Source organism: Peromyscus maniculatus, chromosome 14 (genome assembly GCF_049852395.1).
Source record: "Peromyscus maniculatus bairdii isolate BWxNUB_F1_BW_parent chromosome 14, HU_Pman_BW_mat_3.1, whole genome shotgun sequence".
NCBI lineage: Eukaryota > Metazoa > Chordata > Mammalia > Rodentia > Cricetidae > Peromyscus > Peromyscus maniculatus.
The window spans coordinates 43,237,177-43,253,753 of record NC_134865.1 but is presented as its reverse complement, the minus strand read 5'-3'; the positions used below and the strand labels follow the sequence as shown (position 1 = coordinate 43,253,753).

The 16,577-nt window shown below is 42.3% G+C and overlaps 1 protein-coding gene across 8 annotated transcripts in view; it reads right to left on the bottom strand.

Moving 5' to 3' along the window:
* Kiaa0586 (KIAA0586 ortholog) overlaps positions 1–16,577 on the bottom strand; it is a 107,288-nt gene that overhangs the window by 13,343 nt on the left and 77,368 nt on the right. For 7 of the 8 annotated variants that reach the window (XM_006990718.4, XM_076550850.1, XM_076550853.1 and 4 more), the window contains 2 exons: positions 11,793–11,947; positions 9,512–9,620 (listed from right to left, as the gene is read on the bottom strand). The exons of the other annotated variant lie outside the window; for it this stretch is intronic. In XM_006990718.4, the coding sequence (XP_006990780.1) occupies positions 9,512–9,620; positions 11,793–11,947 (264 nt within the window). The remainder of the gene's footprint in view (positions 1–9,511; positions 9,621–11,792; positions 11,948–16,577) is intronic. 8 annotated transcript variants of the gene reach the window in all.

Here is a 16,577-nt window from a genome sequence, read left to right as displayed (position 1 = left end):
TTTTTTTTTTTTGCCAACAACAAATATTTCACTTGAAGAATATACATATTTTGTGACACCACAGAAGTAATGGAGACACAGAAACTAATTTTGTGCTGCTTCCTTTAATGTGCTGTGAGTACACACTAAACTCTGCCTTCAGGAGAGGGCCACAGTTAGATGACTTATCACACCGACACAGTACTTAGAAAGTCCCCGGCATAGGCCTAAGTTTTGAATGGACGAAGGCCCCAACAGAACTATAGTGCTGCCTAACTAGTTTCCTGATTCACAGATAACAAAGCATCACCACAATTATGGTAACGGGGAAGGGGCCACGTCCCCACGTCGAGTCTAACTGACCATCAGATTTAAGGTCACTTTGGGTGGTGACCTTCCACCCTTCTGCTGGCGTGACCCCGCATATCACGTGTGTGCATGTACACGCCACTGGTCGTCTTACTGTTCTGTTACATGTTTTACAGAGCAGACGGAACACAGCTTAAAGTAACATAAGAGTAATTATGGTTCCACACCAGCATCTTTAAGAAAGTACTTATTTTCTGATTATTCTTAAAGACGTTTCCTGTGTTGCCTTTTGTCACAGAATTCTGAGGTAGTTTTTCTGAGAAATGTAGTAGTTTATGTAGTCAGTCCTTTCGTATGTATTCACATGTAGTCTGAACCAGAGTGTCATGATCTATACATGCTTGCTGAGCCTCAAACGATCACCTTCTCTTTTGGATGTAAAAATGTGAGAGCTGGGACTAGAGAGATGACCCAGCACTCGCTGTACAAGCTGAGTGCCCAGCACCTACGGAAAGCTGGATGTGGCCAGTGACACCAGAGATGGGAGTGGAGACAGGCGGATCCTGAGAGCTCTCTGTCCGGCTGGCCTAGCTGAACCAAGGACATCTGAGGTCACTTCCTAGTTTCCACACGGACACCTACCACATGCACTCAAATGTATAACACACACACACACACACACACACACACACACACACACACACACACACACACGAGAAGTGCTGACAGAATACAATTTACTAAAAACACTACCTGCCAACAGATACAATTACAGCATGAAAGGCCCCCTTGCTAATAAACTTTGTTAGATTCACTATACAGTGTACACGTCAAAGGGACTGTGCTGATGAACCCAGTACGTGCACACAGCACGTATAAATTTAAGCAGGCTCTACCCGCCCCTCGACACTCATGACGAACAAACATGCTGTGGAAAGTCACTGTGTCCGCCTAGGTCCCACAGAACACACTTCCTGCCAGCACTGTCACAGCGACGTCATTAAAGCTCAGGACCGGCTCAGGTTCACTTCCTACCTGTGAAAGGAGCAGCTGCCGCCACTCTAAGTGGGGAAAAGGGAGCCCTGTCCTCCATGCAGCCATGCTAATTACAGCTACTATTTCCACAGCTCCTAATGTGCCGTCTTATAATAAGGGCATTTTTTTCTTTATTGACTGTATCAACCTAATGAAGCATCTATGACACTACAGGTCAGAAAAGCACAGAGAGGTTAAGCATCGTGTACAAACTCACCAGCTGAGCTATGGTTTGAACCTAGGCAGCCTGACTCCAGCCTGCATGCTCTAGACTGCACTGCCTCTATGTCTACAGCAGAGTACGGAAGTCCCTGAAACCAAGGAGTCCCTCAGCAGTGCTGCTCCAAAGTGTGCTTCCGAATTAGACCTGTGAGCACCAGTTAAACCTGCACACCCCCTGGACTCCACCGGAGGTAGTGCAAGGTGAAGCCTGGAATCTGTGTTTAAATAACTAGAAAAGTTCCTATCTGTTCAAGTTTAGAAGTCCTGTCTTCAGACACCAAAGAGCAACACAGGAGTGCCCAGCTTTGCAAGCACAGCACATGTCCATCGCTTCTTTGTTCTGATGCTGACTGAAATCAGCAATCCTCTTGGTCTCCAGTATGGAAACAGGTAGACATGGACTAGGACAAAACTTGACTGCTATGCTGGCTGAAATGCTGTTTAATTTTATTTTATTTATATATTTTTTTATATTTTATTTATTTATTTAGTAACTTAAGTTACTAAAGCATTTAATAAATAATTGTGCTGTTTAGAAAAGCACTGATAGCCAGGCATGGTGGTACACACCTTTGATCCCAGCACTCAGGAGGCAGAGGCAAGCAGATCTCTGTGAGTTCAATGCCAGCCTCATCTAAAAAGCAAGTCTCAGAATAGCCAGAGCTGTTACACAGAGAAACCCTGTCTCGAAAAAACAGGAAAATAAAGAGAAGCATTGGTAACACATTAACTTAAAGCTGTAGTTAATTTCTGTTGGAGTACGGCTGTGCTGTACAAGAGACCTGTGCACACTAGAAGAGTAGATGCTCCCAATAGTGACAATTCGGGTCCTTGGTTCAGATGCCCTGGAGATGGCTTTCCCACTCCCAGGACTGTCTGCTTCATTAATAAAGAACCAGGAAGATGCTGTCAATCTACACACATTACTTCAGTGATTTTCAAGGGCTTGCAAGATGGCTCAACAGGTAAAGGGTCTTGCTTCCAAGCCTGATGACCTGAGTCTAACCCGGGACCACATGGGAGAAGGAGAAAACTGATTCCTGAAACTGTCCTCTGTCCACCTGCATGGCTTATTTATACTCTAATGTAATCCTTTATGCAGTCTGTCCATTTTAAAGGACGTAATTATGAACTTCTCTCCTAGATAATATACATGTTCTCCATGCCCTTCCTAAATCTTTTTTATTATACATTTATTTACTTGTGTGCATGCAGACAATACACACGTGTTGAGGGCAAAGGACAAATTTTGGGACTTGGTTCTTTCCTTCTACCATGCAGGTCCTGAGGATTGAACTCAGGTGGCCAGGCTTAGTGATGGTTTGACCATCTCTCTGGCCCTCTGTTTAGTTCATTCTTAAAGAACTGTCTTGCCAGGCGGTGGTGCCACACGCCTTTAATCCCAGCACTCAGGAGGCAGAGACAGGCAGATCTCTGTGAGTTCGAGGCCAGCCAGGGCTACAGAGTGAGTTCCAGGACAGGCACCAAAACTACACAGAGAAACCCTGTCTTGAAAAACAAACAAAAAAACAAAAACAAAACAAACAAAAAACCCCACTGTCGCAGCTGTGCATTCTCCCCCCAAAATAATCTGTATTTTCCCCTCTTTTAAATCAAAGCATATACATTTTCATACAGAAACGGAAGTTAAAATAATCATCTGTTTTAAAACCCATTAATGATCCAGAGAAGTGTCTTTCCTCATGAGGATTACACTCCAGCTTGTATGCAGACACCCTCACATAAACTGAAACACAAAGACGATGTGGTGGTTTGAATAAGCTCATAGCTTTGAATGCTTAGCCATGAGGGAGTGGCACTATTAGAAGGTGTGTTTTTGTTAGGGTAGGTGTGGCCTTGTTGGAGGAAGTGTGTCACTGGGGTGGGCTTTGAGATTTCAGAAGCTTAAGCCAGGCCCAGTGCCTCTCTCTTCCTGCTGCCTGCTGATCCAGGGGCACTCTCAGCTACTTCTCCAGTCTCATGTCTGTCTGCACCACCACGCTTCCTGCCATGATGACCATGGACTAAACCTCTGGACTGTAAACAAGCCCCAGTTAAATGCTTTCCTTTATGAGAGTTGTCATGGTCATGGGGTCTCTTCACAGCAAGAGAACAGTGACTACAGCAGAAGTTGTACCAGGAGTGGGGTATTGCTGTGACAGGCTTGACCATGCTATTGTTTGGAGGAATATGGACTTTGGTACTTTAGATTAGGAAAGTATAGATTTGTAGAAGATACAATACTCAGACAGCGCTTGTTACCAGTTTGAATATATGGATTTCTGGTGCTTTTTAGTCTGTGCCTCATCATCTCCCTCTCTGAGACCTACATCTCTGTCCTGTACTTTGCAAACTTCTGGTACTGGGAATGTAATCCAGGGCCTGTGCACCAGGCTGACAGCCTAACACTGAGCTACACTTCCCACACATGTGGTTTGAAGTGGCCACCATTAAGACCAGAAAAGTCTACTTAAAAAAGTTCAGCTATGGTGTTAAAGTTACTAAGATAATGATAATTCTGGTAGGCATTGTACTTTAGCTATATTTCAATTACGAAGGCAAAATTAATAATTTTATTAAATAAAAAATGATTTTACTTGCACAGAGACCTCTTCTAAATAGACAGAACTTTGTGTTTGCTAATTCTCCTACACTCCAAGTTAGAACCACAGTCTGCGACAGAACCGGTGTGAGGTGGCCAGGCAGTGACCTGGGCACGATGTTGGGAAAGCACGGACTTCTCCAAGTGTGCTGTCAAAGTGGAAGTGGATCCCGACAAAGTCATCTGAATTCTTACATATATATATTTGAGCAACACAGATAATCCACAAGTAAGAAAACAGTAGAATTCTGTGATTCTCACATAACTTGACAACCTAAACTGTCCTAGCATTTAATCCTAAAACAAACAGCTTAAATCTCTGCCCTGATTACAGCATAGTGCTTGCTCTTCTACTTGCTACGTCTCACTTAGAATCTTAAAATACTGAGAAACCCAAAGAAAGAAAATGTTTTTAAAGTGATGACTTTATCACACTACTTTATACAACTTAATTTTTCCCTGATTCATCATAAATAAATGGATTTAGAACTAGTTTTTCATTTATATTAGTTAACCTAAACAGAAAAAAAAAAGTTCAAAGTTAACTTGGAGTGTGTGGTGGTTTGAATAAGAATCGTTCCTATAGGCTCGTGTACTTGAAGCTTAGTCACCAGGGAGCAGCACTATTTGAGAAGGATTAGAAGGTGTGGCCTTGTTAGAGGAGGTATGTCACTGGCGGTGGGCTTGAAAGTTTCATAAGTCCACACCTAGCCCAGGGTCTCTCTTTGCCTGCTGCCTATGGATCAGGATGTAGCTCTCTGCTACTTCTCCAGCACCACCATGCCTTCATGCCCTGCCATAACAATAATGGACTAACCCTCTGAACAGAAGCTATAAGCAAGCCCCCAATTAAAAGTTTTCTTCTCTTTCCCCCTTCTCTCTCTCCTCTCTTCTTCCCTCCCCCGTTCCCTGTCTCTTTCTGAGACAGTGCTTCTCTATGTGTAGCCCTGGCTGTCCTAGAATTCACTCTGTAGACCAGGCTGGCCTCAAACTCAGAGATCCGTCTGCCTCTGCCTCCTGTGTGCTGGGATTAAAGGCGTGTGCCACCACTGCCTGGCTAAATGCTTTCTTTTATAAGAGTAACCTTGGTCACGGTGTCCCTTCACGGCAATAGAACACTGACTAAGATAGAGCAAAAGTGGAAAAAAGAAACAAAATCCACTTTTTGAAGAAGGCTGCTTTCATGAAAAAGTGCTGAACAATGACTAGTACACTGATTCAAGAGTGGTAGCTTCAAGCCCGCAATAAATTCAGCAGCAAGTGAAAGAAATTTCAAATTTCATCATAATTACTGGTTTGCTTATTACTGTGTTTTTGAGACTAGCCCAAATTAACCTCTTGCCTCAGTCTACTAAATGCCAGGACTGTAGACATTTGCCACCACATCTGGCTTGAAAGGATCTTATTCTTATTATACTCCAAAGATATCACCTGGCAAAATAATGAATTTAATTCATTTTATGTTAAGAGAAGGAAATAAAACAAGATCTTGGTAATTCTTCAGCCATGCAGGGCAAGAGCCTATGTCCCACCATGATTTGCATCAATTTTCCATGGGAGGCAGCTCATTGAAGGAGATGTTATCTCCAGTAGTCTGCTTGACTTCTTAATATACTCACACTAAGCTACTATGCATTTCAAAGTAAGATACATGGTAACTCCACTGTAAAAGAGCCATAATTAGGATTCGAGTACTCTTAGAACCATTTACTGCCAGAAAAGATGTGGTTTTGATTCCCCTGTGATGGGGCAAATTCCTCGTCTTCAAGACTTCTGTGCACAAGAGATAGGACTGAATTCCTTCAAGGTCACAAGGTCCTAAGGGCCCCAGGGATTATTTTGGCACCCTGCCTCTCCTATTCTCTGAAATGTTTGGAAATGTTTCAGAATTTCAAAGAAGGGAAGAATAAACCAAGTGCGCACATTTTATGGGAAAAGGTTCTGACTATGTGCCAAGGCAACGATGTTCATTCAAGAATACCCTATACAGAGCCAGATATCAATTGTGGAGTGACACTTTATATCTATGTAAATGGTTTATTTATAGATCACTGGTTTTGTATTTGTTTTAGTCAAAGCTCAAATAAGCCTACTTACCTAACCTTTTCTTTTTTTCCTTTTTGGTTTTTTTCAAGATAGGATCCTACTATGTAGCTCCAAATGTCCTGGAACTCACTATATAGAACAAACTCAGAGAGATCTACCTGTCTCTACCTCCCAAATACTGGGATTAAAAGACTGCACCACTTTTTACACAGATGTAAAATTAGATGCAAAAACACTAAGCTAACCTTCAATAATTTCTAAGTAAAACTTCCTCCTAGCCTGGGCACGGTGGCAGACTCCCTTAATCCCAGCACTCAGAAGGTGGATGCAAGGTGCATTTCTACTAGTTCACGGCCAGCCTGGTCTACACAGAGACCTCAGGCCATCCAGGGATTTAAAGTGAGACCCTATCTCAAAACAAAATAAAAGTTTCCTGTTAGCAAATATCTTGGTTCCTCTCATTTTTCATAATGAAATTTACTGACTTATCAAATGTCAGCTAGCTACTACTGAACAGCAGAGCTACAAGCCAACACAAATATAACTACAGCTATCCCTTGGTCACACACATGTATGTAGCTGAAAACAGTGTCACATTAACTAGGATACCACAGACACTTCCCTATTCCCAGACAGAATGATTGTTTGTTATAGATAGAATCCATCAAGAAAATAAAATTCATTTTTAATTTTAAGACATTAAAAAACCCTAAACTTACTAAATTATATTGACCATGAATGATTGCAATACTCAATAGCGCTTTGAGCAAGTCTATCTTAGGAATGTTTATTTGCTCCTACCTATATATTGTCATGACTAATTTTAAAACCATCATTAGAAGAGTTTTATAGGCAACATTTATGTTGTTGTGTTTTGAGACAGGGTCTTGCTATATGACTTAGACTAACCTAAAATTCTTCATGTAACCCAGGCTGGCTTTGAATTTATGATCTTCCAAAATAGGCCACTTTTCATCAGATTCTAAAATACAATTTAACACTAATGTGTTACATTAAAAAAGTATTCGATGGGATTAGAGATGGCTCAGCAGTGAAGAGACTTGCTGTTCTTCCAGCAGCCCGGGTTTGATTCCTAGCACTAACAGTGAAACTCACATTGACTCGTGACTCCAGTTCCAGGGGATTAACACCTCGACACCCTCTTCTGGCCTCAGGGGCCCACGAGGCACAAATATGATGCACAGACTTACGTGTAGGTAAAACATTGATAACATTTAAAAAAAAAAAAAATCAAGGGGCTGGAGAGATGGCTCAGAGGTTAAGAGCACTAACTGCTCTTCCAGAGGTCCTGAGTTCAATTCCCAGCAACCACATGGTGGCTCACAACCATCTGTAATGAGATCTGGCGCCCTCTTCTGTATACATAATAAATAAATAAATCTTTTAAAAAAAAGTCAAGACATAAATATATATACATACTGTGGTGGTTTGAATGTGAATGCCCCGCCCCCATAGGCTCACATGTTTAAATGTTTGAACCCCATTAATGGAACTACTTGAAAAGGATTAGGAGGAGTAGCATTACTGGAGGAGGTGTGGCCTTGTTAGAGGAGGTAGTCACTTGGGTGGGCTCTGAGGTTTCAAAAGCCCCTGCCAGACCCAGTGTCTTCCTCTGCGACTGTGGAGCAGGGTCTCTCAGTCCTCCCCAGCACCACGCTTGCCTGTCTGCTGCCCCACTCCCTGCCATGATGATAAAGGACCAACTCTCTGAACAGTAAGCCAGCCTCCGATTCAACGCTTCCTACTCTAAGCTGCCTTTGTCATGGTGTCTTTACAGCAACCAACAGAATTGAGGCATGTGCATACATAAAATCATAATCCAGGACCTGCATACGGGAGAAACGATGCAGTGTAGTCTGGGTTACTTCACTTAGTAAGTTCCAGTTCTGTCCACCTTCCTACAAATGTCATGACTTCAGTTGTCTTTTTAGTGTTGTGTGGGATGGGGATTGAGTGTGCTGGTGTGCACTTGTAAGGAAAGACAGAAATTGAAAATCAGAATGTCTTCCTTAATCTCCCCTCTGGGCTGGGCGGTGGTGGCACACGCCTTTAATCCCAGCACTCAGGAGGCAGAGCCAGGTGGATCTCTGTGAGTTCGAGGCTAGCCTGGTCTATAGAGCAAGATCCAGGAAAGGCTCCAAAGCTACACAAAGAAACCGTGTCTCAAAAAAACAAAACAAAATAACCAAAGAAGTAGTTTTAATTGGCACTGTCTTGATGGCTAAGGATGCTGAACACTAAGTCTCACAGGAGGGGAGGTAGAAAACTGGAGATAAAGAAGATAACAGAATGCATTGGCCATGAAAGCATACAAGGAGTGGTTGGAAGGGGACAGGAGAGCAACAAGAATGCACAAAAGGAGGAAAGGGGAGTGGGAAGGGGGTTCAAAGGTCAAGCTAACAAACAAAACTGTGCGTGAAAATGCCTTAATGAAATCTATTGCTTTGTACGCTGATTTAACAAAACAAATTTAAGAACGTGATTGGGGTAGAGCCCTGAAAGGCTGGAGCGACAGAAGAATGGAAGGGAGATGGAGTGTGAGGGCCCAACTTCCTGTGGTGTAGTCTTAGTGACATCTCACTTAGGTGCAGAATGACCTGCACTTCAGACCTAGGTTCCTCAAAATGCGAACAACTAACAAGCAGACAGGTACATGAAACAGGAGGCCAACAGCCCTGCAGAAATAGAAAGAAAACACAGATGCCTTCACGCCGACAAGAGGACAGCACACTTCACTAGCAGCACGTGATGGGAGCACCATTCGTTTGTAAGCTCCAGTGCTGGTCAACGGCACTGTGTAACACTAGCTGTTTAACGCAGCATATTAATGGCAGTGCCTAAGAGTTAGAAATAGTGTTTACTGGTTAACAAAAGAGCTACAAACCTTACTGTCAAATACAAGGTTCTCCATCTAAATACACTAAATAAGAGAAACAAGTGAAATAACTCCTAGAGACAAGGGTGAGAGTCATATACAAATATTCACCGCTGGAGAGATGGCTCAGCGGTTAAGAGGGTTGCTCTTCCAGAGGTCCTGAGTTCAATTCCCAGTTCCTATATGGTGGCTCACAGCCATCTGTAATGAGATCTGATGCCCTCTTCTGGCTTGCAGGGATATATGCAGGCAGAACACTGTATACATATAAATAATCTTTAAAATATATATATATATATATATGTTCATTATATATTTAGATATTCATTATCAGAACATCAAGTTTGATCTGATAAATATAATCAAATATTTAATAAATATGATTATTTAAGTAAGACATCACTGTTACAAAAACAGCTTACCTTTCTGTTGTGAAAGTGAACTGTCAGATTTATTTCTTACAGAGGTCAGCTGTCTGTGTACTGGCTTCTGTTCAACTTGTTTATTGTCTGCATCTTGCTGTTGCTGGTACTAAAGAATTTAAGAAATGAAGCTATAATATTACTTTTTCATTAAAAATGTGTTGAGTTAAACTGATTATATAAACATGTAATAATTTGGTTTGTCCTTTGACTAACGCACAGGGAGTGTGTGAACAAGTCCACACCTCCTGGAAGCATCACCCCTCAGAATGCAGATGCTGGGGCTCATGACCTGTGGTTCCAGAGTGGCCAACGCAGTGAGGTCAACAGAGGTGTCCGTCCATCCTCTCCCTCTACTCAAAGCCCACACCTGAACTGTTTTCTGTTACAGATTAGACTGCATTTCTAGCTGTCTTTCTTTCTCCTTCCTTCCTTCCTTCCTTCCTTCCTTCCTTCCTTCCTTCCTTCCTTCCTTCCTTCCTTCCTTCCCTCCCTCCCTCCCTCCCTCCCTCCTCCCTCCCTCTCTCCCTTCCCTCCCTCCCTCCCTCCCTCTTCTTTTCAAGGCATCGTCTCAATGTGTGGACCACACAGGCCTCAAACCTGGGACCCTCTGACTCAGCCTCCTAAGTGCTAAGATTACAAGTGTTCGTCCCTGTATTTGGCTAGAATTTTATTAAATGGAATCATTGAGGATATATTTTTGTGGGGAAAAGGTCTAGCTTTTACAAAATATAATTTTTGTTTAAAAACAAAGCCAATTATTGTACTTCTTCAGAGTTCCTATACTCAGAGGGCATGGGAGTAGTGCTACTCTAGAGTAGAGAACCTAACACTCTTTGGCCAGTCATCTTTTGATGACCATTGTGTTGTTTCCAATTTGGGGCTCCCACAAATACCAAGTTCCTATAGACACTCCTGTTCTCTATGCTCTTGGGAAGTAAAATGTACAGGTCATGTGTACGTCCCAGCCAGTAACGGACTAGAGTTTAGCTGCTCCACATCCTTCAACAAATGCAGACAGCCTCTGGGACTTCCGCTTTCTAGTGAACACACAGAGGTAGCTGGCGTTTTAATCTGCATTTCCTAACGTTTAATACCATGCTAATTTACTGTTCAAATATCTTTTTTAGATGAAGTATATGCGCCCAAATCTTTTGTTCATTTTCAATTCAGCTGTTTACTATTGAATTCTCTGGATTTGTCTTTCTTCCCACTCTACTATCTTTTTGGTCTCTTAATATTGTGTTTGGAGGAATAGAGGCTCTTATTCTGGAGGAAAGAGAAGTCCCTGTGTTTGGTAAACTAATTTTTAATTCTCTCATTTCATGAACAGTGCTTTCTCTATCACATGCAGGAAGTTCTTGCCTCTTAGTCAAAAAAGATTTTCTTTGATACAGACACTATTAGCATATTTATTAGTTTTTCCTGATCTTTGCTTGAACACAGATTAGCAATAACAAACCCTACATAATGTGGTATTCCATAAGCAATCTTTATTACATATTTTTAATTTTCTTCCTTGATACCATACAATGTTGTAAAATACCATGCAATGAATATTGATTGAATAAATTAATTCACAATGAGGAATGAATTGCTAATCATGAATACGAAGCTGTATTTATTACCATGCACATTTATTTAGATTAAGATCTTCAAGAACAATCATAATAATTTTTTAATATACAAAGTTTCATGAGCCATTGGCTTCACTAATTATGATATCGTTATGCTTTCATGGAACATATTTTATGTATTTTAAAGCTATAAACATCAAATAGTTAATAGGTACAAGTTACTGAGCTGGGTTTATACAGTCACAGGGATATAAATGATATTTTATATACATGGGCAGGGGTCTTCGTCTGCCACAGTGTTCATGTGCAGGTCAAAGGACAACTTGTAGAGTTGGCTCTCTCCTTCCTCCTTTAAGAATGTTCTAGAAGATGCTAACTGTGTTGAGGCACACCTTTAATCCTTTAATCCCATCAATTGCTAGGCAGAGGCAGGAGGATTTCTCTGAGTTTTTGGCCAGCCTGGTCTCCATAGGGAGCTTCAGGCCAACCAAGACTACACAGCAAGACCCTGTCTCTCTCTGCCATTCCCATTCCACTAAAAATGTTCTAGGTATTGAACTTAGTCTGTTTTTGTTTGTTTTGAGACAGGGTCTGCCTACATAGCTCTGGCTATCCTTGAACGTGCTACGTAGACCAGGCCGGCCTTGAACTCACAGAGTTCTGATTCTCATGTTAAGTAAAGCACCAAGTTCTTGCTTTGTTACCTGAGAAGAGTCTTCAGCTGCTCCTGGTAACTCAGCATCATTGCCTTTTGTTGTTTTGTGTGTCATGGGAAGAATAAGGCCAGAACAAGGCTGCAACTCCAATTCCCTTAAACTCATTGGACCATGACTGGCACATGAACCTTCACAAATATTCCCTATATTAAACATGTAAACGAAAGTTATCAGAGTTAGCTCAGAAAAACAACAAGCGATAAACTACAATTCCCAGCATTCCCGAGCAGTTATTGGAAAGAGCAGTGGGCCTCACCCCACACCTGCTATTAAGCTTGTATCCTTAGGAAAGCCAAAGCTCACAGAAAATGCAAAACAGCGATGTTCAAACAAATCTACGGAATATCCCAAGTAAGGTCAGTTAGCATTCAGGCATCTATCCCGGCCTGCCCTTAGGGTCCTGACAGGATACCCCTCAGCTGCAGCCATTAAGAGTACCCGCTGTGTGCATTCACTACGTTTCCTTATAAAAGGCGGGCCGTGTACACCTCCTGTCTCTCTCTCCTTTCTCTTCCTCGTCCCCAGGGACCAGTCTCGGCCCCCTTCCCTGGCCCTTCTCTCTCCCCTTCCCCGCGATGATAAACCTACGCTGGCCCTGTTGTATGGTGTGACTCCTTCCTGCCATTTTAAAATACACAAGGTCCAATCAGCATCACCCATGCAGCCCACCCCTTCCCCACGGCACTCACACTATTCCCACTCGCCTACCCTATCACTAAGTGGTCAGACTCAGGGTGACACTTTGGATAGGACAGCGGAGGAGGAGGAAGGACACAAAGGGGAGGGAGAAAGGGTTGACTTGGCTCAAGTGCCAGGTCACAGTCAGCCCCTGTGCGGAGGTCAGGGTGGCAGGCACGTGAAGCACTAGTCACATGACACATACAGTCCAGAGCAGGACCAATGGACTAATGCATGCGGCTGCTGCTCAGCTTGCCTTCTCCATTCTTACACAATCCAGGAGGCCCTGTCCAGTGGTCCAGATCATCTCCCACAGCCATACCCCTAGGCCAAGCTAATCTAGATAATCCCTCACTGAGACCACCGCCCAACCCCACCCCACCCCGCCCAGATAATTCTAGATTGTGTCACTGACAAAGCTACCACACGGGGTATGAGAGGACATGGCCAAAGCACATTCTACAGTGTTATAAAAATGTTCTTATGAAAGCCAGGTGGGGGTGGCACCCGCCTGTAATCCCAGCTCTTGGGAGGCAGAGGCAGGCGGATCTCTGTGAGTTCAAGGCCAGCCTGGGCTACAGAGGGAGTTCCAGGTAAGCCAGAACTGTTACACAGAGAAACCTTGTCTTGAAAAAACAACCAAACTAACAAACAAACAAAAATGTTTTTATGAAACCTAGTATTGTGTACAATGAATACATGTCAACGGGAAAACAGTAATACTAAAGGGCAAGTCCTGATTAGAAAATGCTGGTATCAATCAGCTCTGTTTTGTATTTTTCTTCACATGACCACATTTCCTTTTTCTAATCTAAATGTCACTTCACTCAAACCAGTATAAAGAACAGAAATCTCTATGCAAATGACATGGCTGTATGCTTGTCTTGTTCTTTACACTTCAAACCCCTTCACATATATTACTTGTTCAATAAGTTCTCTGAAAGCTAAGCAGCAGCAAAGACTTAAAGTTGGCAACTTCTAACTCTCGGCTTCGTATTTCATGTTCTTCCTAAAATATTTTTAATACATGCGTTTGTGTGTGTGCTCGTTCACACTTACACAAGTGTGAATGTATATATATGGGTGCCCATACTCATGTGTGCTTGACTGTGTAGAAGCCAGAGGACCACTTCAGGTCTCCATCCTTGGGAGTGCCATCAATCTCCTTTAAGATTCTCTTTGGCCTGAAGTTCAAGAATTATGCTACTTTGGCTGGCCAGTAAGTCAAGAAGGGATCCTTCTGTTGCTCCAACATTGAGATTACAAGTGCACACCACCATGCTTGGCTTTACACCCTCCCCACTCCCAAAAATAAAGGTTTTTAAATTTATGTGTATGCACCGTTGCCTGCATGCATGCATGTGCTCATGTGCCTATCAGAAGCAAGCTGCCCACAGAGGCAAGAAGGCAGTATCAGATCCCATGAGCAGATGCATGTGAGCTCCCCTGTAGATGCTGGGAACCAAACCAGGTCTTCTGCAAGAGCAGCCAGTGGTTTAAAGGCTAAGCCATCTCTCCAGCCTCAGGCTTGGCATTTTGTGTGGCTTAGGCACCAGGCTCTCACGCTTTCAAGGCAAGAGCTTCCCTCACTAAGCCAGCCAGCTCCTTCTACAAATACTTCAAAGAAAATCCTGTTTTTCTTATTAATGCTTATCTTTTAAATATAGCATAATTTCATTTAATCAACATGAAAGACTTTAAGAGTTATTCATGAACTAAATTGTTTAAAATGGAATATTTTAATGACACCATAGACCTTTTCATTTTAAAGGCTTTAATCACCTTCACTGGAATTGAACAGCTGACAATTTCCTAGATATAGCAAACAATCAGTCTCTGATTGACAGCTTATGTTAAATCAGGTTTTTAATGGGCTCTGCACAAAGTGAACTATATCCACTGAGCTTTAACGTCTCCCTACATAGTAGTGGTTCCTATGTACAAAGCAATCAGGAAAATGGCTGCCGGGCTAACTCTCCAGTGCCACAGAGCAAGAATGTACAAGATGAAGAGCTGCTCAAGTTCCTGTGGTGTATCTGCTCTGTGGCATTCCCGTTTCCGGTCCTATGTCTTTGACAACCCTTCTCTACGACTGTCTGTCAAAGAACCTGAGAATACTCATATTTAATGTTGAAAGCAAAATATTAAAAACATTTTTTGCTGATGATATGGTAAACACCAAAGATTCCAGTCTAATAGAAATAGACTAAAATAACTGAGAATTAATAAGAATCTTTGGTGCCATGACTGGACACTACATAAACATTCAAAACTATTAGCTTTTCTCTTCATTATAGCAATAAGAACAAAGAATGGAAAAACATTTTTACTATCATGATCAAAAATATAAAATATGAACAAAATTAGTAGAATCCATATGAAGACAATTATGAAATCTTACTGAAAGTCAAAAATTCCACAAGGCCATATGTGGAATGTTCCACTTGTGGTAAATCTATGGTATTCAGAAAGAGGATACAAACAAGCAGACAAATGAACCCAACACCTAGAGAGGAAAGTCAGCAACACAGAGCAAAAAAGGTCTGCAAATCAGATGAGGAAATTAGCAATATATAACTTCAGCAAGGAAACTGAGATTAAAAAAAACATAAAAAGCAAACAAACAAAAAACTCAGAAATGTTAAAAATGAACACTGACCACCCCCACCCCACCCCCACACCCAGTGGTTAAGAACACTGGCTGCTCTTCCAGAATACTAAGTTCAAGTCCCAGCAACAACATGGTTGGTGGCTAGCAACTACCTATAATAGGATCTGATGCCCTCTACAGGCAGTCAGGTGTACATGCAGACAGAACATTCATATAAATAAAATCTTCTGGAAAACAAACAACAAACCCAATGAATCTAATAAAACCACGGTAGAAAGCCTTACTGATAGACTGAACCAGATACAGGAACACTATCAGGATGGAGGTCAAGGTCAAGGAATTATCATGTTCAAATAGCAACAAGGGGAAACCCAGCAGGACCACTGAATCTAAGAAGTCTGGGAACAGGGCAAGAGAGCAAACCTACAAATTCAGAGGACAGAAGGAGCTAAGATTAAACACTAGAAAATCCAGTCAGTGAAATTATAACAGAAGATTCCTCAAATCGTAAATCCAAACTCAAAAGGCATTTAGAATCCTAAAAAGACATGACCACAAAAGAACTTCTCTATAATTTATTATATTCAAAATGTCAAAAACACAAAGAGAGGAGAGGGGGAGGCGGTATTAAAAGCTGTAAGAGAAAAACACCAATTCACCTACAAAGGCAGAAACATCAGAACATCAGATCTTTCATCAGCAACCCTAACACCGGAAGCTCTTCCTTCTTTTAAAAACATATATTTACTTATTTAGTGTGTGTTGGGAGAGGGGAATCCATGCCATGGTGCCTGTGTGGAGCCAGAGGACAACCTGAGGAAACCAGCCCCTTCCCCCCACCAAGTAAGTTTTGGGGCCTGAGCTCAGATCATCGGCCAAGCGGTCTCAGCAGACCTAATCTGATGGCCTTGAGTCCTGAGATAGAGTAACTGCCAGCTGTGACTGCGATACTCAGCAAGTCTACCTTTAAAACTGAGAGAGGAAGAAAAGGGGGGGCGGGTATTTCAGGACAAGCACAAACTAAGGCAGTCCATGACCACCAAGCCAGTACTACAAGCTTCTCAAAGGAATGCTATACACAGAAAAGGAAGGCAGCTTCTTAATCACGGGAACACAGGAAAGAATAAATTATGAGAGGAACAGTTGGTTGTACTTTCTTGATTTAATTTTGATGTCATAGTTACCTAGGAATCTATCCATTTCTTTTTGTTTTCAGTTTGGGGCAGTCTCCCTCCCCAAGACAGGGTCTCTCACTACATAGCTCTAACTGTCCTGGATGGTCATTATACAGACCAGGTGGAATCAAAGTCATAGAGATCTACCTGCCTCCACCTCCTGAATGCTGGTATCAAAAGTGTGCATCGCCGGGCGGTGGTGGCGCACACCTTTAATCCCAGCACTCGGGAGGCAGAGGCAGGTGGATCTCTGTGAGTTCGAGGCCAGTCTGGTCTATAGACAGATCCAGGACAGGCACCAAAACTACA